Source organism: Neophocaena asiaeorientalis, unplaced genomic scaffold, assembly GCF_003031525.2.
Source record: "Neophocaena asiaeorientalis asiaeorientalis breed wild unplaced genomic scaffold, Neophocaena_asiaeorientalis_V1.1 scaffold572, whole genome shotgun sequence".
Taxonomy (NCBI): Eukaryota; Metazoa; Chordata; class Mammalia; order Artiodactyla; family Phocoenidae; genus Neophocaena; species Neophocaena asiaeorientalis.
In genome coordinates this window covers 247,003-270,901 of record NW_020171764.1, presented here as the reverse complement: position 1 = coordinate 270,901, position 23,899 = coordinate 247,003, and the positions used below count along the sequence as shown (strand labels likewise).

Genomic DNA, 23,899 nt, shown 5'->3' with positions numbered 1-23,899 from the left:
CTAGGATACAGGTTTTGTATCCCACACCACTTAGCTTGCCCAAAGCAGGCGTTCAAAATTGTTCACTACAGTGGACTCTGAATTAGCGTACTGGGGTTCTACTTAGATTACCTGGATTGATTATATAAATTCTAGTCTCAGTTCTGCCAGTAAATAATTAGCTGGATCATGTTAAGTGGGTCAACAAACCCCAAGGGCCTGTTTTCTCTTTTGTAAAATGAGGGGCTGTTTCTTCCAAACCTAGGCCAAAGGGCTTTGCAGTCAGGTAGACCTAGGTTGGAATCCCAGTTCTACCCCTTACCAGTCTTGTAATTTTTGCTTTCCTGAGCCTCTATTTTGTAATTATTAAAATGGAGACAATACCAAAAACCGCAGTGTAGATTTTCCAGTGTTACTATGACGATCGAGTTGGCTGTTACAAGCATCACTATATTTGATCACTATTCATACTATTCATACCACTATTATGTGAGCTTGGACAACCTTTCTGTGCCTGTTTTCTTTTTTTTTTTTTTTTGCGGTACACGGGCCTCTCACTGCTGTGGCCTCTCCCATTGTGGAGCACAGGCTCCGGACGCACAGGCTCAGCAGCCATGGCTCACGGGCCCAGCCACTCCGCGGCACGTGGGATCTTCCCGGACTGGGGCACGAACCCGTGTCCCCTGCATCGGCAGGTGGACTCTCAACCACTGCGCCACCAGGGAAGCCCCTGTGCCTGTTTTCTTATGAATAAAAGTGGAGAAATAATAGTACGTACCCCAGTGGGGTTATTGTGCACGTTAAATGAGATGAAAAAAGTAAAGGGCTTAGAACAGTGCCCGGCATATAATTAGAGACTCAAAATACGTGAGCTAATGTAATTAGTATTAGATTTCTACCACTAACTATTCTGTGGGCCAGAAGCTCAGAATAAACAGTTTCGTTTTAAGAACAAAACCAAAAAAACATACCGTAGGCTCGAAAGACTGAAACATAAAGGAGCATTTCTTTTTCAAAAGCAATTGACACGCCCAGCACTGGGTTAGGACCCGCCCAGTCCTCATTAAATATGGCAGCGAGCAGGGCCGACCTATTGCGGCTGCGCGCGCGGAAACTCCTCAGAGCACCGCCTTCTCCGCGGCTCTCCCCGCCCTGCTGCCTCCTGGGCGGGCATCACCTCCTCCGCGCTTCGGCAGAGGTGTGGGGAGAGGGCTGGACGGGGCGCGCACGCGCAGGCGGCGGCCGTGCTTGGCAGATCCTTGCGAGGCGTCTGTCACATGAGCCGCGCGCCCGCTCCGTTCCCCCTCCTCCCGGCTGGGCTGTGAATGAAGCTCTGCAGGCTACGTGGGGCGCTAGCTCAACTTAGTGTCCCGGACGCCAGAGCCGACTGAGCGCTCGGCCCGCCGGCGGCGAGCACGGGCTCTGCCGCTCCGGACCTCGGCGACAGGTAAAGACGAATGGGCTGTTCCTACCCCAGCAGGTCCTTGGCGGGCCGCTGGCCCCGGCCCACCCCCGGAGCACTCCCTTGGGCTCAGCGACACAGGGGAAGCGCTCCCCAGCTGGCTCCGTCCCCGGGAGATGGGGGTTCCCCGTGCCCGGCCGCTGCTGCTTGGCACTCGGAGGAGTTAGACCGGCCAGTTCTAGCCAGTGCAGGGCGGCATCTTCCAGGGAGCCCAGCCCTATTCTCCGAGCCAGGGTCCCTTCGCTGTCCCAGCGAAGTTTCCTAGCGGAGCCGCGCCAAGCCCGACCCGCTTTTGAATGGGGGAGGTTAGCTGCAGGCGTCCCTTTTCCAGGACTGGGGCAGGGTGGCTTTGGCTGGTAAAGCCCTGTCGAGGCCCCGTTCTTATCCATCCTGCTCTGGACTGGCAGGTTTGTGTGGGTCGTAGCGAAGCCGAGTCCACACTCTCGGAAAAGTAGTTGCTGCGTTTTCCTTTTCCCACTTAACGCGGGGAGCTGGTTCTCTCTAGACTTTACAGGCTTGCGCTTGAGCGCCTTCACCCACCCCAAGGGCAAAACTTTACCTTCACATTGATGCGCGTGTACTTTATTAATATTTCAGAGCAAATCAGTTTCCAGGAGTGCCAAGTGAAGTTGTACGTGTGCCCGTGTGATAACGTCAGTGTAAGCTACCCCGAATAAGTGAGGGAAATCCAGAAGTGTGGAGTACAAAAAGCCAGTAAGAATCTGCTTTATGAACGCTTCATACATTTATTAGCAACTACCCGGGTTTGACTACGGAGATGTTAAATTCTCCTGGTCCCACGAGGCGCGGAGCAGTACTATTTAACTGCGCGCTAAATAAGAGGGAAAAAAAGGCAAACCAAAACAAACTGTCCTAGGTTCCAGATAAGTCATCAGAGCGCTTTTTCCTGGTGAATTCATCCTGGGACTTTGTGAGTTCCTAGTTTTCTTGGACTTCACAAGCCTTTCCTTATCCAAAGCGTTGTCTTTTCTCTATCGGCTTTTTTGGGATTAGTGTACACATTCACACTTTAGTCCTTTAAAAAAAAGGTATTTAAAAAAGGCCAAAATGATGGCTCTCAAGTTCGTATTAGTCTTCAGTATGTATACGTTAGCGTTTTCACTTAAGGGGTGGAGGTGTTGCTTGTATGAAAGCTATGGAAATAGCAATCTGCTTTGAAGTTCCCCAGGTCAAAAAGGTGAGGACTTTTTCTTAGAAAAAGCAGATTGGCTTGTATGCTACATAAGGAAGACTTAATGAAGAACTTGTTTAAATGGACAAGAAAAGCATTTAATATATTCACCTTCTGAATCAAACGAAGTAGTCAGACCTTTCATTTTTTTCTCCCATTCCTAGCGCCTTTCATATCCTTCCAGGTAGTACTGTCCTAAGACTGAATTTGACATTTTAAAAATAGGAATTATCTGAATTAATTTGGTTTTACTTAAATTAGCATTCTTTTTTTTACATTTTTCTTTTCCTTTGGTTCTTTTCTTTCCTGATTTTAAAAGCAGTCTATGCTCTCTACAGGACACTGGCAAAATGTGGGAAAATATAATGAAGCGGAGAGGAAGCACCACGACCTAGAGGGCATCGCTCTTCAGTTTTTATTGTGCCTTCTTTTCTTTTCCTATACGAGATCTGTTTTAAAACTTTTAGTCACAAAATTTCCTCTCCTTTCTACAAATTTTTTGTTGCAGAGTTGGGTGTTTTGGGGAGGTTGGGGAGGGCATCGGATATTATGCTGTTCTTCATTCCCCAAAGTGTGGAACTTTGAGATAGGAGAGACAATTAATGGTTATCTCATCCAACCACCCATCCTTTGAGATTCTGAAACCCACTTACTGAAGATCCAGTGATTCATGCAGAATTGGACAGCACTCAAGGGCAATATTAACTGACTCCAGATCTCCCCATTTTTTTTTTCTGTGATATCTTGTTGCTTAGGTGGAAACTTAACACTGTCCATGTCTGCTTATCTTTGAAAGAGAGGTCCAGAGAGGGACAGGAGATGATTTTCAAGGATTTGAATGTTTTTCATTTAGGTATTGTTTTCCTGTTGATATTTTCAGGTTCTGGGCTTGAGCATCTTGCAGAAAACGAGACGACACAGCTGCTGTTCCATCTACATCCCAGTCGAGTCTCCCTACAAAACTGGGGGGTCCGGGAAACTCTGAGCCTGTGACCCCAGCGTGGGAGAGAATAGGATCAAGATGGCCATGTGGCAGGGTAAGAAGTTAGCACTTATGCCTTCAACTGGTTTTTCCTCCTCTATTTTCTATCCCAGCCCAACCCTCCAAGCCAGTGGCAGGCAGCCAGGCAGCGGTTTCTTTAATTTAACCCTTTGTCTTCGCCAGGACAAAGCATATTGGTTTAAAAGGAGTTGCTGCTAGCTGGAAGTTCAGATTATTTTAAAGTAGGGGTAGAGGGGGGTGTGTGTTTGGGGGGGGTAGGAGTAGCGGGAAAATGTAGTGCCAGGAGCATTTTCAAAGAACTCCCTTCATTTTAACATGTGCTCGTGGGGGTTATAGGTGAAGAGATGGAGGATATCTTTTCATATTTCTGTTTTTTATTTGGTTCCGGCAAATTTCTATCATAAGGTTTTCAAAGGTCGGGGAGACAGATGTCAGCACCTCCTTGACTTCCTCTTCGCAGTAAAGACTTGAAAGCATATTTAGCGTTATAATGATTATATTTGGTGATAGAAGGGAAATGCCTGTTTTAATATTATGGAACGACTTGAGAGCAAAGCTCAGTGATGTCTTGCCTGATAGACTGTATCCCTTGTGAACCTGTGAATTCTTACCACATATAAAGTTACTTTTTTTTTGGTGGGGTTGGGGATGGTGCCCTTTGGGAGAGTATCAGAATCTCCAGGGGTGTGTGGGATTTTTATGTTTATCAGAAGGGAATGTGGGTTTAAGAAATGGTAGACAAACACTACCCAAATTGGTCTGTGACCCACAGAAGGTTAAGGGCCACTTATATGCAGTAGAATGAAAGGAGCTTGAATGTCCATAAATATTCAGTAGGTAGGTTCGTTGGTGGTCTAATGTATCTTTTAAAACCGTCTCCAGTTGGTTACAGCCGTAAGAAGAATTTTTGATGTGTAAGGGTTGTCAATTTAAAGATACTTTTTGATGTGAGATTCGGCCTGTATCCCTGCTTTGACTCACACAATGGGCATTTATCAGGAGGAGTTTGAATATTCTTGTTTAAATCCTGAGACATTCTTTCATTCAACAAGTAGAATACAGAGATGAGTAAGATGCAGAACCCTAGAGGGTTCCTTGTCTTATGGGGGAGACAAACATACAAACAAATAATTGTGTCAGGTTGAATAAGTGTTATAATAGGGAGAGATGCAAAATGTGATGGACGTCCAGAGAAAAGCATGATGAACTGTGAGTTTTGAGCTGGGCATAAAAAAAATGAGTGGGAGTTTGCCAGATGGGCAACTGAGAGAATTGCATCCTGGGCAGACAGAGAAGCACTGTTTGGGAACTTCCAAGTTGCTCTGTTGGACTCGTGTGAGATGTGTGGGCCACGACCTCAGATGAAGCAGGGAAGGTAGTTGGAGGCTGGATAACAAAGAACCTTGTATGTCCTAGGAAGGATTTTACACTTTATCCCGAAGACAAAGATTCTAAACAGGGAAGTAACATAATCAGATTTTGTTTTAGAAAGATTACTTTGGCAGCAACGTTGAGGTGGGGTTGGAGCCGGAGAGAATGAAAGCCAAGAGGCAGTTGGGAGGTTTCTGGTATATTGGTTTAGGGAAGAGATGGTGAGGGTCTGAGCAGAAGCAGGGGCAGCAAGGATAGAGAGAATGGGTTGAATTCTAGAAACATCCTGTGACTAGATGCAGGGAGGAACCGAGCCTGGGTTGACAGCCAGTTTGGGTGCCTGGGGCCGGTGGTGCCATTCACTGAGATGGGGAACATGGGAGGTAATGAGAGGGGCATGGGGACTGTGGGAAGTTAGTGTGCCGCATTTGGTTTGGTCTGTTTTGTTTGAGACACCTGTGAGCTGTCAGGTCAATGTTTAAAAGACAGTCCTGAAAGTATAGAATTAGAGTTTGTGTAAGTGGGGAGCTAAAGTTTTGTTCCTAATGATGCATAAAGAGCTTGTGTGTTTTCTCTCTTTTTGATGGAAATGTCATCAGTAGTTAATGATTTATAATAAAAAACATTTTAATGGATAACAATTCTTAATAAAAATGTCATAATTTCTTAATAAGTAATATATTTTGCTATCTCAGGCCCTGAAATCCGATCTGCTTAAGATTACATTGGAGGAAAACAATTTTTCTAGCATTAGTGAAGAGGGGAGTATTCCACAGAAATAACTGCAATCATTCCTTGTTTTCTGCAACCTCTGAAGTGACAAGCATAGTACAATGATAGTTTGGGTGGCGGTATGGTAGAGTAGTTAAAAGTATGGGTCTAGGTTCAACTCCGTTGGTTCTGTCACTTGGTAGCTGTGAGACCTTGGGCAAGTCCCTTAATCTCTCTGTCTCAGTTTTCTCTTTTGTAAAATGGGGATAACAATAGAACTCACCTTATAAGGCTGTTGTGATGATTAGTTAATATTAGACAAAACACTTGGAACATAGTAAGTGTCATATAAATGTGTGCCATTATTATTAGTAGTAAGACATTTAGAATATTGTCTATCATATAAGTGCTTAGTAAAATTTAGCAGTAGCTGTTATTGTTACTACTACTACTTCTACTGCTGTCATTATTATTTGCTATAGCCTGGAGTGGGCCTGGCACCCTGTTCTGTGGCGGGAATTTCAGGTTGTTCTTGGAAGGCCTGCCCTGTAGTCATCTGTTTGGGTCTTTATGTAGAGGTTAAGATATGAAGAGATCCTTAGAAAACATCTAGCCCAACCCCTAGAGGTAAAGTGACATACCCACGGTCAAACAGGTTAATAGTAGTGATAGAACTAAAACCCAGGTCTCCTGATTCCCTATTCCAGTTTTCTTTCCATGGACTCGTGGAAGAGGGAATGTGTGGGTCTGTCCTCAGTTCAAGGGAGCTCTGAGTCAATCTCTGGATCTAGTAGAGGAACTCTAAAAGCTAGAGGAAGCCAAGTGTCGTTAGTCTCTTGGATCAGTCCTGTCTAGTTCCTTCATGGAGAATTGGATCCGAATTGCCATGCCTCTTTAACATGGCCAACATTATTATTTTTGACTTCGTTTGATGGAGTCCTCTAAGACATTTCCTGGCCATTTTAAACAGAGTGTACTGGGCATAATTTAATATCTTTGATAACTCAGGGTCATCATTAATAACATCAGTTTCATTGGTCTAATGGTCAAGGAAATATTGGAGAGAATACTAGCCAGTTTAGGGCGGGATGAGAGTGGAGACTTGTGTTTTCAGATCTCATTTATTTATTCAATTAACATCAAGCACCAGTTGTGCACCAGGCACTGTGCTCAGCTCTAGAGATGCAGTGGTCAGTAAAAACAGGTATGGGCTCTGCTCTCACGGAACTTAACCAACGAGGATAAAAGTAGAATTTCAAGCTTATGAAATGCTTTATTTAACAAATGTGCTGAAGTAACTTGGAAAAATGACACCAACGTAAATTTAGAAGGATTAAAATAGGGTTTCTTAATAAAGGAGGCTGGTGCATCGGAATTGCCTTTTAAAAATATTCCTGCTCAGCTCTATTTACAATAGCCAGGACATGGAAGCAACCTAAGTGTCCATCGACAGATGAATGGATAAAGAAGGTGTGGCACATATATACAATGGAATATTACTCAGCCATAAAAAGAAACGAAATTGAGTTATTTGTAGTGAGATGGATGGACCTAGAGTCTGTCATACAGAGTGAAGTAAGTCATAAAGAGAAAAACAAATACCATATGCTGACACATATATATGGAATCTGAATAAATTATTATACGTATAGCGGATTCACTTTGTTATAAAGAAGAAACTAACACACCATTGTAAAGCAATTATATACTCCAATAAAGATGTTAAAAAAAAAATTCCTGCTCAGTTCTCATCCCCCCCAGTTGTGATTCAGTCTTAAGACCTGAGCATTTAAAGAAGTGCTGTAAGCAATTCTGATGTGTAATCCTGTTTGGGAACTGCTGCATTAAAGAATTAAAAGTTAAAAAAAGAAATTATAAAGAAACTGAAAAAATACAGAATACTCATATAATCGTGGGATAGGGAAGATCTTTGTATGCATAATATGAAAGGTAGAATAATACAGTTTTAACTGTGAAAATTTAAAATTTCTGCACAAAACCATAAAATTAATGAGAAAACTGGAAACAGTTGCAAAAAGACTCATTATCCTTAATATGTAAAGACTTAACAGCTCAGTGAGAAAAATACAAGTATTTTACTAGAAAAAATGTGCAAAGCGTGGGAGTAGGAAAATACATACTCAAATCCAAATGGCCAATAAACATGAAAAAATGTTCTATCTCAGTAGTAGTCAAAGAAAGGGGGAATTAAAATAGCATACTGTTTTCTCCAATATAATTTGCAGTGATTAAAAGGGAATGACAAAACACAGCTTTGGCAAGGACCCGAGGGAGCAGGCATTTGCATACACTTCTGGTGGGAATGTCAATTTGGCAATATTCATCAAAAGCTTTAAAAACCGTGTTTACCTTTTCACCCTGCAATTCCTTTTCTTGGAGCTCATCCTAAGGAAATAATGAAGGATGTGCACAAAGATGTATCAATAAGGATATCGATTGCAGCATTTTCTATACGAGGGAAAATTGATAACACTTGCATTCTGATGCATTGATACAATGCAATACTATAGTTACTAAAAATGATACTGTGGAGTTATTATACTTATTAACATAGAAATAGGTTCATGATATGGTGTTAAATGGTGGGGTTGGGAAGCACATCCCAAATTATCAGTAGTTAACAGTGTGGCCTCTGGGCTTAAGAGCTGGATGGAAATCCCAGCTTTATGAGCTTCGTGGTTTTGTGAAGTTACTTACCTTAGTGTTCCTCAGACTTCCACATCTGTTAAAAGAGGGATAAAATAGCAGCGAAGCTAACAGTTCTCAACTTGTACGTCCATTAGGATCACCTGGGGATTTTTTAAGCCCACCCAAGCCCAGGCCTCACACAGGCCGATTAAATCTGAATCTCTGGGAATGAGATGCAGCACTCCGGGAATTTTGAAGCCCCTGGTGACTCCAGTGTGCAGACAAGTTAGGGAACTGCTGAGCTAATATATAGGACGGTTGAAAGGATTAAATCAGAAAATCACGGTGCCTGGCATGTGGTAAGTACTTAATACATGATAACTATTATTAGTAACTGTTACTTTTTCTTATTAATAGTATGGTCCCATATTAATATATGTGGTGTGTCCATGTATGTTTTGTACAAAGAAAAGTCTAAGAGGATAGACACACGAGTATTTTAAAAAGAAATTGCGGTTGACTTTATTTTTACTTATTTGTATCTTCCATTTTTTCTGTACGTAACATGGGTTCCTTGTTAATTTTTAAAGGTATGATTTCTGAAGGAAATATCAGATATATGTACACAGCTTTATATACTAAGGTATTTATAAGTGGTGAAAAACTGAAGACAATTTCCATAGTAGGGGAATGTTAGTAAATTATGGCAGGTCCACAGATTAAAAATCCAGACCAATGCTGAGGAAAATCTTCATGACATAATGGAAGAGTATTGGGATTATTCCTTTTCTGTCTTCAATTTAAGTGGGGCTTTGTGTATATCTCTGTCTTTACATGTTATGTATATACCTGTGAATGTATATATCCACCTTTGCCAGCGTGGATCCCTCAAGTTGGGACTGCGTAACTAAAGCAGTTGCAGTTTGATTTTTTTACAGCTTTTTTTCCCCCCAAATGATTTGTAGTTGTGTGTGTAGCACTTTGCCCTGCTATGGGTGCTCTGCAGTAAAAACCAAATCTAATATATTTCAAAAAAGAAAATACCTATGAATGTGACAATAAATACAGAATAGATGGGAATTATCCAAAGTTGTTGACATGGCTATCCCTAGGTAGTAGGATGCATTTATATTTTTTCCCTTTTATTTTTACTTTCCAAATTTTATGTAATAAATATGTATTACTTTTAATAATTTGGAAGTGAGGTATAAAATAGCAGTGCCTCCAACAAAGAGTGAATTGTGTGGGCTTCTGGACAACTGTTTCAGCCTCTCTGTGCTCCCTTTGCCTCCAAATTAAAGAAAAAAAAACCAACCAAACTCCTGAGGGTTTGGTTAGAGCAGTTTTTTGCTACTAATACTTCCTCAAGTACTCTTGTAACTTTTAGCTGTCTCTCCTACTGACTCCAAAAACTCTTTTGAGAGTGAGATTGGGGACAGGGAAAGTGTACAAAAATGGAGAAATTACACTTAATTTAGTGTGGAAGTTACATAATAAGGTGAAGTGGCAAAATATGTCAGGTAAGGGTGAAAATAAAACAGTTGCAATGAGAAACTGTTCTGTTGGCTTCAGATCCAAAGGAAGTAAGTTTCAACTTTGCAGTTTTTTTTAAGCACATCACAGTGTATTTGTAAACACTCTGGTGATTTAGCTAACACTTGGGGGCCAAGGGGAGCATCACAAAGCAGTCAGTGAGTTGATAACAGAACTTCAGTGTGAAATCTAGATGGCTGTGTGGCTTGATAGTTGGACCACCATCACCTAGGCAAAGCCATCTGGTTCTGTTCTGTTGATCAAAACGTTAGTATCTGTGTGTCTCATCTCCGACAGGTACAAGAAATGACTTCTTTGTCTCTCTGCATTATTGCCCTTCCACAACTCCTCAGCGGGGCAGAATGGGGGCAGGGGAGAAGGATTATGGTGAAAAACGTTGAATAGGGGGTAACTAAAACCAGTCTTTCAGAAATTTTTTCTGTAAGAGCCAGTCATTCCTTCCCAAGCGTACACTGTGGAAGGAACATGGGCCTTGGAATCCGATACACCTGGATCTGAACCCAGCTCTGCCAGTTGGTAGCCAGAGTTCCCTAAGCTCCAAAAGCCTCAATTGTCTCCTCTGGGGTCAAGTGTAGTCTCTGGAGACAGACTCCCTGGGTTTGTATCCTGGCTGTGTCACTGATAGCTATGGGCAAGTTATTTCATCTCTGGGCCTCACCCTCTTCATCTGTAGAATGGGGTTAATAATAATCATACTTCAAGGGGTATATGGCCTTACTCTGTACTATTTACAATTGCATGTGAATCTACAAATAAAGTTTTTACCTCAATATAAAATTTTAATTAAAAAAAGAACAGGGGAACAAGGACCTTCTCCTACATAACAATAATAGTGTTCGCACGCAGGGAATTATCATCTATACAATAATTTTATCTAGTTTATAGCCTATAATTACATTTTTCTCAATTATCCTAAAATATCTTTTATAGCATTTCTTGAGGGGGCATTTAGTATCCAATCAAGGAGGAGGTATTTGATTATCTGTCCCTTTAATCCCCTGTTCCTTTTCCTTTGTTTGTTTCAATACATTGACAGTTTTGAAGAGTCCAGGACAGTTGTCATGTAAAACATTCCTCAGTCTGGCTTTGTGTGATTGTTTTCTTGAGATTAGATTCCAGTTCTGTGCTTTTGGCAAGAAAATTACATAGATGATGTTGTGTATGTCCCACTGCATTACATTTTGGTTGAAGGCATGTAATGTCAGTTTATCCCATTATTGGTGATGCTAAGGTAATCACTTATTAAGGAGGTGTCTGCCATATCTCTTCATTGCTGAGGTTCTGCTTTTCATAGATAATTAATAAAAAAATCTATGGTATGGTACTTTAAGACCTTGTGAATATCCTGTTTCCCAAATCATTCATCCAGTAATTTTAGCATTAATTGGCAATCTTTACCTGAATTGTTGAAAAATGGTAATTTTTCTAATTTTATCATCCCTCTTTTTTTAAAGCTAGAATTCATTTATAATGAAAAGTTCCCCCACATTTTATTTTATTTTATTAAATTAATTAATTTATTTTTATTTTTGGCTGTGTTGGGTCTTCGTTGCCACATGCAGGCTTTCTCTGGTTGCGGCGAGCGGGGGGCTACTCTTCGTTGCGGTGCACAGGCTTCCATTGCAGTGGCTTCTCTTATTGCAGAGCACGGGCTCTAGGTGCGCAGGCTTCAGTAGTTGTGGCACGTGGGCTCAGTAGCTGTGGCATGTGGGCTCTAGAGTGCAGGCTCAGTAGTTGCGGCGCGCAGGCTTAGTTGCTCCGCGGCATGTGGGATCTTTCCGGGCCAGGGCTCGAACCTGTGTCCCCTGCATTGGCAGGCGGATTCTTAACCACTGCGCCACCAGGGAAGCCCCCTCACATTTTATTTTATTTTATTTTCTATTTAACTATAGTGGATTTACAGTATTGTGTTAGTTTCAGGTATACAGCGTCAGATTCTTTTCCATTATAGGTTATTATAAGATATTGAATATAGTTCCTTGCACCATACGGTAAATCCTTATTGTTTATCTATTTTATATATAGTAGCATATATCTATTAATCCCATACTCCTAATTTATCCCCCCCTCTTTGGTAACTGTAAGTTTGTTTTCTGTGTCTGTGAGTCTGTTCTGTAAATAAGTTGATTTGTATTATTTTTTAGATTCCACGAATAAGTGATATCATATAATATTTGTCTTTGACTTACTTCACTTAGTATGATAATCTCTAGGTCCATCCATGTTGCTGCAAATGGCTTTATTTCATTCTTTTTTATGGCTGAGTAATATTTGTGTGTGTGTGTGTGTGTGTGTGTGTGTGTGTGTGTGTGTGTGTGTGTGTGTGTGTGTGTGTGTGTGTGTGTGTGTGTGTGTGTGTGTGTGTGTGTGTGTATTTCTTTATCCATGCATCTGTTGATGCACACTTAGGTTACTTGTGTGTCTTGGCTATTGTAAACAGTGCTGCTATGAGCGTTGGGATGCATGTATCTTTTTGAACTAGAGTTTTCATCTTTCAACTGGAAAGGATCTTTTGAGGTGATCTGTTTCCAGTGTCTCATCTTGCAAAGGAAGAAACTGAGGCCCAGGGAGACTCATTCTGGGTCATACAGCTGTCACGTGGGAATGCCAGTCTGTTAGCTCTACTGCATTACACTGCCCCCCAATCCCCCAGGCTTGACTATTTTATAATTTTCTATAAGTGTTAGTCTTTCCCTACTATTGCTTTTCCTACTTTATTGCTGCTTTGGAAAGTTTAGGGTTTTTTCCCCCAAAGCATTGTTTTGTCATTGAGGTTTCCAGGATGTGTTTTTCTTTTTCCTGTGCCTCTGTTAGCATTTTTGAAATAAACTATAGGTTCCTTAGGTTTTAACCAGGATTATGATTCAGAGCTTCCTGTTTCATGTAACGCTGTTCTGTGTGTGGTGGGGCAGGGGGAGGGGGGCACTATGGGTGGCAACAAATGCCGGATTCTTCTTCTTCCTACCTTCTGTTAACACGCAGGTATTTATAGCCCTGTGGTCAGACCAGAGAAGCTGTTGAGGAGTTAATAGGATGAGGTAACCCCCGTAGTAATGACATATTTTCATGCTTTTCAACCCAATACCATTCAGGGGTGAGGTAGCATTTTATTGTATTTATTTAGGATTTCTGCCCTGACTACTTCCATGAAGAGCATCACAGAAATTGCAACATAGAAATAAATCTGGGACAGGGACGATCTAGTGGCAATGAAATAGATGTTATCAGGTGTGTGAGATATTCTGGACACTGAAAATTTTTTTTTTCCTTTTTTCCCCACCTCTTCTTTTCTTCTTCTGGCCCCCACACAAAAATATAAGCACACTAAATTACATCACTGACATCTGGCCATAAAAAGTGTTCAGATATAGAGGAACCCCCTGGCCCTGTCTGTACTGGGTCTTATGGTCCTTCCACTGCCCTTCCTTGGCCTGGCCTGCTGTGTGGCCACCTATGACTAAGCACTGAATATTCCCAGGTTGAAATCATGATCTTTCCTGTTTAGTTTGAGAATGGTGAGAAGCAGGTTGGCAGGGGAATGGCCACCATCCAAATGCCCAGCTCTGCCAAGGGCTTGTTTTCCTTGAGTTCTGGACCCTGGTAATAAATAATAATAGTAGAACCTCTCTTCTTACATTCGCTGTGTTAATTGAACTACCATCTACCCAGATATCAAAGCCAAAATTCTGTGTGGCATCACATGGTTCTTGCTCTTCCCCACGTTCAGTCCACCTTTGGTGGCCTAGAGCATTTCAGTAGGTCACATTCCTGGCAAATGTCTACTTATCTTTCAGCTATCAGCTCAGAGGTCATCTCTTCTCTATAGCCTTTCCTGAAACCTTGCACATCCTCTGGTAAAATTCGCCTTTCCTCTCTTTGTGTGTTTCCACAGTATATTGTATATCCCTTGAAGGCATTGACTATTTTTGTTTAGCACTTTTGTTTTTGTGTCTGTCATGTGCCAGGCACCGCGTTAGGTGGGTGCTGGGGGTATAGTAGTGGCCACAAAAGTCATGATTCTTGTCCTCCTAAGTCTTACAGTCATATGGGGGAGTTGGAATGCAAACAGATAAATAGAGAAATATTTCATTGTGAAGTGTCATGAGTGCTATAATGTCCTCTGAAAAAGAATAATAAATGAGACATAATTTATTGGGAGGGAGGGTCTGGGAAGGAGTGACAAGTTCGGCTGAGACTGAAAGATAGGCAGCAGTCATCCAGGTGAAGAGTTGGGGGAAGAGCATCCCAGGCAGAGGAAACAAAGTGGAAATCCCTGAGGTGGAAAGAACCTGAATTCTTCCCTAGCATGGCCCAGTGGGGCTGTACCATAGTGAAGGAGGTATAAAGGGGCACGGGATGAAATTGGAAGAGTGGGGACTTCCTTGGTGGTCCAGTGGTTAAGACTCCACGATTCCACTGCAGGGAGCACAGGTTTGATCCCTGGTCAGGGAACTAAGATCTTGCAAGCCGCGTGGCACAGCCAAAGGGAAAAAAAAAGAAAGAAAGAAATTGGAAGGGTGGGCAGGGGCTGGTACACAGGGTTTTGTAGGCCATGTAACGAAGTATCCTAAGTGCAGTGTGGAGGCCTTGCAGATAGATTGGACAGGGCAGGGTATCAGTGAAGGAGAGGGTAGTGTCTCGTTCACCTTTGCATACCAGCTGTCTAGTAGAGAGTGCCTGCCACATACTATGGGTTCGTTGAGTCTTTGTTTAATGAGTAATATTTGCCTGGCCTTCCTGCCACGATTGCCATGAAGATTAAAGAAGGTAAGATATGCTAAAGTGCTTTGCAAAATGTAAAATGTTAAACAAGTGTTATTCTAGATGCGATTCACTAGATTCTGTGCAGTGATGCTTACAGATGTTCACTACCACTGGGGGAAAAAACCCCCAAATTGTTAAACTAGCAAAATCTCTCTGGTGTTAGAGATAATTGTGTTGCTAGGAGAAGTATAGGTTTCTCTTCTGTGCTGAATTCACTCAATAAAATCTCCGAGCCTAAAGAATTTGTTATTGAAGAGCTGGATGAATTGTGAGGAATAGTACCTCTGAATTTGCATTTGGATGGGGCAAGGCTAATCAGGCTAATCACAGCAAGGTGTGGCTGCCACCAGCCGTGGCACCTGGTTTTCTAGACTGTGTTAAATAAAGTAAAAGATGTAACAAAATCATCAGTGTGCTGCTATTTTTTTTTTTTTTTCGGTACGCGGGCCTCTCACTGTTGTGGCCTCGCCCGTTATGGAGCACAGGCTCCGGACGCGCAGGCTCAGCGGCCATGGCCCACGGGCCCAGCTGCTTCGCGGCATGTGGGACCCTCCCTGACTGGGGCACGAACCCGCATCCTCTGCATCGGCAGGCGGACTCTCAACCACTGCGCCATCAGGGAAGCCCAGTGTGCTTCTATTTTTGTGTTAAATATTTAGTTCCCTATTCGAGCTGCAGGAACTTCAGACGAGGTGATTGATTTTAAAAAGCCCACCCTCTGTGCAGTGTTGGTGGGAGTATAAATTGTTAGAGCCTATTTGGAGGGCAGCTTGGAAGTCCTTATCAAAATGTAAAATTCACCTTTTGTCCCGGTGAATGTAGTCTAAAAAGGAACTGCACAAAAGTATATGTTACAAAGATGTTAGTTGCCTTGTTGTTGCCATTTTTTCACTGTCGATAATCACGATGTCCATCATGAGAGACTGGTTATACTAATAATGGTGTATACGCACTATGGAATGTATTTCATTAAGAAGAGTGAGATAGCTCTCTATATAATGACAGAGATTGATGTCCGAGATACATTTTAAGTGGGAAAAGAAAGGTGCAGAATGGTATTGTATGATCCCATCTGTACAACATAAAGAAGGGGAGAGTTATAGGATAGATAGATCTAACTTTGTAAATATGTATACTTACATATGCATAGACATTTTCTGGAATGATGCACATGAAACAATTATCAGTTGTTACTTGTGGATTAGGGATGGCTGGGGTTTTTTCATGTTCACTTGACACTTTTCTATACTGCTTAAGTTGACTTGCTTACAACAAGCTATAATGCCTTTAAATAATAAACTTTAAATAAAACCTGTATTCCACACAATTCTTTTCTTGACACTATTATACTAAGAAATAAAAGGTGTAATTAGTGGTTGAGGTGAGAGGTCAGGTCTGAAGCACCAGAGGCAGAGTTTGGGCAAATCTAAGGCCTCAGAAAGCTACCAGGGAATCATCATGACCAGGAGGCTTGGGGGGTGGTGTGGGGTGGGTGTGGCTCTGTTTAAAGCTTAATGCTAAGAAAGTGAGATAAAATTAGGTAAAAATCAGGATTTTGTTAGGTTTTTTTTTGTTTTTTTTTGCGGGACGCGGACCTCTCACTGTTGTGGCCTCTCCTGTTGCGGAGCGCAGGCTCAGTGGCCATGACTTACGGGCCCAGCTGCTCCGCGGCATGTGGGATCTTCCCGGACCGGGGCACGAACCCGTGTCCCCTGCATTGGCAGGCGGACTCTCAACCACTGCACCACCAGGGAAGCCCAGGTTTGTTTTTTTTTTTTTGATGAAGCAATTTTAAGTATGTCATTAGTTTTGATCTGTGGGTATTTTAATACCTAAGTTGCATAGTAATTGTATTTTAGGACACAATTAAACAATTAAGTGTCTCAGTGTCTGGATAAATAGTTCTTGTTCTTGTTCAACTTGTTTAAATATTGTAAGTGAATGCTAGGCTACAGTTTCTTGAGCTTTTTGCTTAAGGACCCGAGGAGGAATGCAGGTATAGTCTTAAGTTTGAAGCGGAGAAGATTTAAGTTGACTATATTTACATAATAAAGTTTTGATTAAATTAAATCCTCAAATGCTTCAGGTTCATTTTAGCCCACTCTCCCCCCACCAAAAGAAGGCTTTTGCCTGAGCTACAAGAGGTAAATGGAATTTCTAGCTGAATGTCCTCTTGATTTGGTGTAATGAATATTTCCTTCACTCAACTGTGTGCACGTAGAGATGAGTCACTAGCCAGTCTTAACTGACCCTGGTTCTCTAATATTTGGAATTTTAGCCAGGTGATGGATGGTAGAAGACTTAAAAATGGGTTAAGAAGCCAGACATGTTTTACTCTAGGATGTATAATTGTATGTGTAATTGGGCAGGTGGCAGAGGCTGGAGTGAGAAAGGCTAAGCAATTTCAGGCTGTAGATTGGTGTAGAAGGACTGGAATCATAAAGAGTGCAACTTTTGAGAGATGTTTCTGGTTGGTGAAACCGTAGAGCATGAGGAGTTGCCTGGAGTGTGGCTTTAGACTGAACCTGAACCTGGACCTGGAAGTTATGCTTAGAGAACCAGACAGGAAGATTCTTGTCTTTGCTAGTGATCAGAGAAGCTGTAAGAAACAGCCCCACCTTGGACTAGGCATAAAGGAGGGGGAAACTGGGACAAGAAACAGAAATCCTAGAAAGACAGAGAAGGTCCTGAGCGACAAATGGGCTGAACTTTGTATCTGCTGAGAGCCAGAAGTTGACTGCCCTGTGTAGAAAATGTTGCTGAGAGGCCTCACTCCATAGTAAAGTGTTCTGATTTGACTAAGGTCGAGGAAGAGAAGAGAACAAATAATAACGGCTGTCATTTATCCAGTACCTGCTGTGTGCTTCTTCCAAGTGCCTTACATGCATTAAAAAAAAAATTTATTTTATTTATTTATTTTTGGCTGCACTGGGTCTTCGTTGCTGCATATGGGCTTCCTATAGTTGTGGCGAGTGAGGGCTACTCTTCATTGCGGTGCGTGGGCTTCTCATTGTGGTGGCTTCTCTTGTTGCAGAGCATGGGCTCTAGGCACGTGGGCTTCAGTAGTTGTGCTCATGGGCTCTAGAACGCAGGCTCAGTAGTTGTGGCGCATGGGCTTAGTTGCTCCACGGCATGTGGGATCTTCCTGGACCAGGGCTCGAACCCGTGTCCCCTGCCTCGGCAGGCAGATTCTTAACCACTGTGCCACCAGGGAAGTCCTGTTACATGCATTTTTAACTGGTAACTGATAGAGCCTAGATCCAAGGCAGTCTGGCTCTAGTGACCTTGCTGTGGTACTAATGAGGAAGTGAAACGACCTCAAGGCAGTAAGAAGGCAGAAGGCTTGAATAAACAGTTGATGGATAAGTGAAATGGAATTTTGTGGCCAAAATTCTGGATTCTTCCTAAATTTAAGTAATTTAGTGAGTATCTTTTGTGTGAAAGACACTGCTAGGTGTCACAAGTGGGACTAAGAGGAATCAAAAGTAAACACTGTCCTCCCCACAGCTAATCTCTGAGTAAGTTAAAACGTGTAGAAATAACCGTGACCCAAGCTAGTGTTAGATACACATGATAAGAGAGGTTTAGAATACCATACGAGTTAAGCAAAGGTAAGGAGGTGGCACCTGAGGTAGACCGGGTAGTATAGGGTAGGTTCTTCTATAGTTGTTGTTGTTAGAGATATGATTTCAGGCAGCAAAGTACAAGGTACATTTGAGAAAATGAGAAAAAGTGTCATGCCAGGCCTGTTATATGCATTATATGCATTGTCTCATTAAATCCTCATAACAACCCTTTATTGACCAAATGATTTAATGTCAAAACCAGGACACTTTTAATCAAATGGCATTAGTCTAGACAGAGACTGATCCAGGAAAACCGAGACATATGAGGCAGTTGGTATTATCCTCATTTAACAAACAAGGAAAACGAGGCTCTTAAGTCACATAGCAGGACGTGATAGAGCCAGGACTTGAATCCAACTCTGGCTCACAAACTAAGAGGTCCATACTTCATTCTGCCAGCAGTGGGGGCGGGGGGGGCGGGAATTGAAGGGCTTTTTGCGGAGAATGTCATGGTTAGAACTATGTAAGGCAGATGGGAAGGAGATACTGGAATTGCAGAGATTAGTTAGGAGATCGCTGAAAGAGATTCAGGTAGAACAGTGTGAGGGCCTGGATATAAGAAGTTAATTTGGGGGAATTAAAGGAAGGGATAAATGTGAGAGCCATGACAAAGCTTGATTACTGGTCAACTTTGGAGGGAGAAGAGTAAAGGACAACTCAGGATTTCAAATTATTTAGTGAAAACGTTGTTAACCAAAAGTAGCCATTGTAATGTAGAAAGGTAATGTGAGTTTTCATTAGCATTCTAGACTAAGAGGAAATCTGCTTCTCAGTACAGTTGACTTACTGGGTTATAATCAACAAATTATTTAACCCTCCTTTGCCAATATTTACTCACCTGTAAAATGTAGTGTTATCTGTCACTAAAAAGCCCCTGAAATAGCACAGCTTGTCTGAATGGTTTTTTTACCTCCATCTTTTCAAAATTTGAGAGCTTGTGCTCAGTAATGTGAAATTGAATCCCAGTGTTGAATACATTCATTTTTATATTATATCAGCAAAACAATAATCATAATATTGATGATGATGTGTTGTCTCCCTCTTCTGAACTTCTGCCTCTGTTACCGCCTTTAACTAACTGCCAGATGAATTCTAATGCCCGCCTTATAATATCTTTTCTATCATTGTCTTAAACTGTTTCTTAAAATCTTTATTATGGTTTAACTTGTTGAAATGTTTATCTTAGCTCCCCAGATAGAGTGTAAAATACTTGAGGGACAGGAACATACATGTTCCTAATGCCTTAAATAGAAGCACCCGGGAAATAGTTATTGATTTGATTTGACCAGTTCATATGGTACAATATGACTGCTCTCCTTTTGTTTTGTCCATTATACTTTATTAATATGGCCTCAAATAGTATTGAGTTTTTGGCAGCTACATCTTACTATGAGCTTGTAATGAGCCTAAGGCCTACTTCTTACTTCAAGTATGTCTATGTCTGTCTGTCTCTTTCTCTCTTTTTAATTATTTTTATTTACAAAAACCTTTCTATCTAGGCTTTTACTTAAACATTAATGTAGTTAAATTTTTATTTGTTTGTCTTGTTAGATTTGCATTATTATTATATATATTTTATGAATATCTTTATCCAAGTAATTAATAAAATTTTGCTTGGTGTATTAGTTTTCTGTTGCTGCATAATAAATTACCACAAACTTCGCGGCTCAAAACAATACCCATTTATTATCTCACAGTTTCTGTGAGTCAAGTCTTTCATGGCTTGGCTGGGTCCTTTGCTCAGTCTCTCAGGCTGCAATCAGTGTGTTGGTTGGGACCACAAGTCTCATCTGAGGCCTTGGGGTTTTCTTCCAAGCCTACGTGGCTGTTGGCAGAATTTAGTTCTTTAGTTGGTTGTAGGATTGAGGCCTTCAGATCCTAGGGGCCACCTGTAGTTCCCTGCCACATGGCCGTCTCCAAAGGCACTTTACAACATAGCAGCTTAGTTCTTCAAGGCCAGCAAACCATAAAGTCTTTATGTCACCACAGCAAGAAGGAATTATAGTAATCATGGGAGTGACATCCATCATCCTTGCTGTGTTCTGTTGGCTAGAAGCTACTCACAGGTCCCACCCACCCTGAAGGCAAGGGCATGAACACCAGGAGGTACGAATGATTGGAGGTGGTCTACAAGTGACTGCTACACTTGGCATAGAGCTGAATGAGGCTAATTGAAGACGTGCAACTTACCATTAAGACATTAAGGGACACTTACTGAGTAAGGCTGCTCTAACAGCGGTGACTCTAACTTTATTGTCATCCAGTGAATTTTTTTTTTTCATCTTGCTTACAAAGATATAATGAGAGGTGATGTTCAGTAATTTGCCTAATATCATTCATCATGTGGGGCCTTCCACTGAGACAAAGAGCACTGGAGCAGGAGTAGACTTGTGGAGATGGAGATTGCAGTTTGGATGCCTATAGGTATCTGAGTAGAGATTCATCTCCCCCAGGTCTGGGGCTTATTAGAGGGTTTGGGCTGTGTAATAGAGATTTGGGAGTCTTTCATATAAAGATGGTAAATGGAGTCTAGGGTGTGTGTATAGTTTGAGAGGGGAAAGGTGCCAAGGGTGAAGTTCTGGGGAAACCCAAGTACTTTGAGTGAGTCCCCTGACCTCCCAATTTAACAACCCAAATGAAAAAGGAAACAAGTTATGCCACTTCAGAGGAAAAGTTGTATTATTTTTGTTTGCTTCTGTCTTCAGTCCCATCTCTTCCTGTCTATTCTAGGTAGCATGTATCCAATTATCCCCCCTTTTCTTCTGGTATCTTTTCTTTCTTTCCACTGGACCCATTCGCTAGACTATCCATAAATGTTGTGGTCTCCCTTTGCTGTGCCCTCTAGCTACTAATACCTATCTAGCAAGCAGCCTAACCTTTCTGGGCCTCAATTTTCTCAAAGATTGAGTGGCAAAATATAGGGAGAAGGTTATGATTTTTAAGAAGCCTCTTTCAGATCTAAATTCTGTTCTGCCACCTTATTTTTCTCCCCCTTTCCCTTTTTGGTTCTGTTGACAGTTCAGTTCCTTTTTGAAACTTCCCTCCCTTGGCCACAGGGTTGTTGTACTCTGCTAGTTCTCTTTCTGCCTGCCTCTCCTGCTGTTGCTTTCCTTCTGCCCCCTGATTATATCCATATTTGGGAGTGTTCTTTGCCTTTTCTCCCTTTATATTCTCTCCCTGTGAAATTTTGTCTTCTCTTCTGGCTTTACCTCTTTTGGTTTTTGATTATAGAAGTAACACATGATTACATGTTTATCTTAAAACAATAATACAGAAGCATCGTGAGTAAAAAGTGAAAGTTCTCTTTCAACCTCCTCCTTAGACGTAACCACCGTTATCATGTTGGTGTCCTACCTTCCAGGTGTTGAGTCACAAACCCATAAACTTAGCTCTAAACTCTACTTTTTCACCTATAACTGCAGTCTGAATACCCTTAACTTGAATGCTCTACTATCAGCCTATCAAATGAGTTAGCTGAATGACTTTGGGCATGTGGTTGATGTGATTCTCTCTGTGGTTGTTTCTATTCTGTGGTTCTTTCATTGTCTAATATATATTTATTTTTGTGTCCCCATCGCATTAAAGATATTCCTTATATGTTTGGTTGATCCTATTATTTTATGGCTGATTAAGCTCTCATTAGTACTCCTTCCCAGTTCTAATCCCAAAGAAGTAGAATAACCCTCTGTCAAAACTTTAGATGAAAAGGTGGATGACTGGGTATAGGGCCCAGTCACTGGGAACCAGAACTTGTGAGCGGTTAGGTGAGTAAGAGGAAGCATGGGGATTTGTTGGAGGAGAATAAAGTGATGGATAGTTTATTGGAAACTTTGATCAGTAAATTAAAGCCAGGGTTCTAACGTTAAAGAAAAATATCATGGGCTCTAAAACTTAAATATCTTAATCTAAAATATTAGCTACCAGAATCACTATTTGTGTGAAAACATTGTTTTGGCTCTGAAAAAGATACATGGATAAGCTCTGCAGTGTAATGGGTCACTTTACAAAAGTATTTTCCGCTGTATGTTTATTAGACGCAAATTTACTGGTAAGGTCATGCCTTTTGAGAATCCAGATTGCCAGTGTTGATCTTCCCGGACCGGGGCACAAACCCGTGTCCCCTGCATCGGCAGGCGGACTCTCAACCACTGCGCCACCAGGGAAGCCCACTCCATGTCATATTAATGAAGCTGTGTCATAAGCAGATGACACACTGAAAATTGCAGGTCTCTGTATAAGCTTAATTACAAAGGAATTGAGGGTTACCTCAATGTCTGGAGGCATTTCTGGTTTTCACAACTGCGGGGGATGTTACTGGCATCTAGTGGGTAGAAGTCAGGAAAACTGCTAAATATCCTATAATGCCCCCCACAGCAAAGGTCAGCCCCCTACAACAAAGAATGATCTGACCCAAGATGTCAGCAGTGCTGAAGTTGAGAAACCAGGGAATTTGGGGTTGAGAGAGATCCATGGAGGTGATCATTGATGCCCCTTTGTATTTATGCTGATGTCCTGTAATTCTTAACCTTGGAAGATAATGACGATTGTTTGGATTCCAGTGATAGTAGCATGAATATCAGATAAAAGACCCTTATTTGCTTTTCTAGCTATTCGAATTATTTAGATACTAAAGGAAATTATTCCCAAACTTTGTCAATACTCATTTTTTCAAGGGAAACTTATTGCCAGAACACTTAAAGAGAGATAAACAAGAATGCTAAGACCTGATGCAGTTTTCAGTTATTGCTCTGGTGTTCTAATTCTTAATCCTAAATACTGCAGGTGACCTTATCTTAAACTGAGATATAGCTCAGGAGTTTAAGTTGCATTGCCCAAGGTCACATAGTGATTTAATCAACCCTGGGCCAGAAATCAGGTCTCCTGATTTCTAGGCTATTGTTCCTTCAGTTCTGCCATCTCTTCTGTGTTGCTGCTTTTCCTGAAGAGCACAATCAAGTATGTCAAGATTGGATAGTCTTAGGTGCTGGGCATTTTGCAGATTTTTGCAAGAATATTCAACCTCACCAGTTATCTAAAAAAAAGCAACAAAAATAACCTAAAATACTGCAGAGTAAAACTCAAGGAGTTATACTTCTCCACCAATTAACATGGATGCAATATTACACAAATGGAGGGTGGAGCTTAAAGGAAGTGGTAGGGTAAAAGGACTGTTAGTATAATATAGCTGGATGGCATTTCTCTAAGCTACCATTTTGAAAAATGTTGCCTTTTGGACTGACTCCCAAGCTCCATTTGGCTAGCACTTTGGAATTTTAAATGGGTAAAAAATATGATTTTCCGTTGCTCCCAGCTGCCCTGCATGGTTTAATAGACGAGTATTTATTTATTTATTTATTTAACATCTTTATTGGAGTATAATTGCTTTACAAGGGTGTGTTAGTTTCTGCTTTATAACAAAGTGAATCAGTTATACATATACATATGTTCCCATATCTCTTCCCTCTTGCATCTCCCTCCCTCCCACCCTACCTATCCCACCCCTCTAGGTGGTCACAAAGCACCCAGCTGATCTCCCTGTGCTATGCGGCTGCTTCCCACTAGCTATCTATTTTACATTTGGTAGTGTA

General features: G+C 41.6%; 1 protein-coding gene across 3 annotated transcripts in view; it reads left to right on the top strand.

Moving 5' to 3' along the window:
- The first annotated feature begins 1,217 nt into the window (after window positions 1-1,217).
- The window catches only part of CLCN5 (Cl-/H+ antiporter 5), a 150,422-nt gene continuing 127,740 nt past the window's right edge, over window positions 1,218-23,899 (top strand). For 2 of the 3 annotated variants that reach the window (XM_024767860.1, XM_024765657.1), the window contains exons 1-2: window positions 1,218-1,426; window positions 3,514-3,670. In XM_024767860.1, coding sequence (XP_024623628.1) covers window positions 3,655-3,670 — 16 coding nt within the window. In that variant the 5' untranslated portion in view covers window positions 1,218-1,426; window positions 3,514-3,654. Of the gene's footprint in view, window positions 1,427-2,038; window positions 2,156-3,513; window positions 3,671-23,899 lie in introns of all 3 variants that reach the window. The other variant, XM_024766412.1, reaches the window with a different exon arrangement.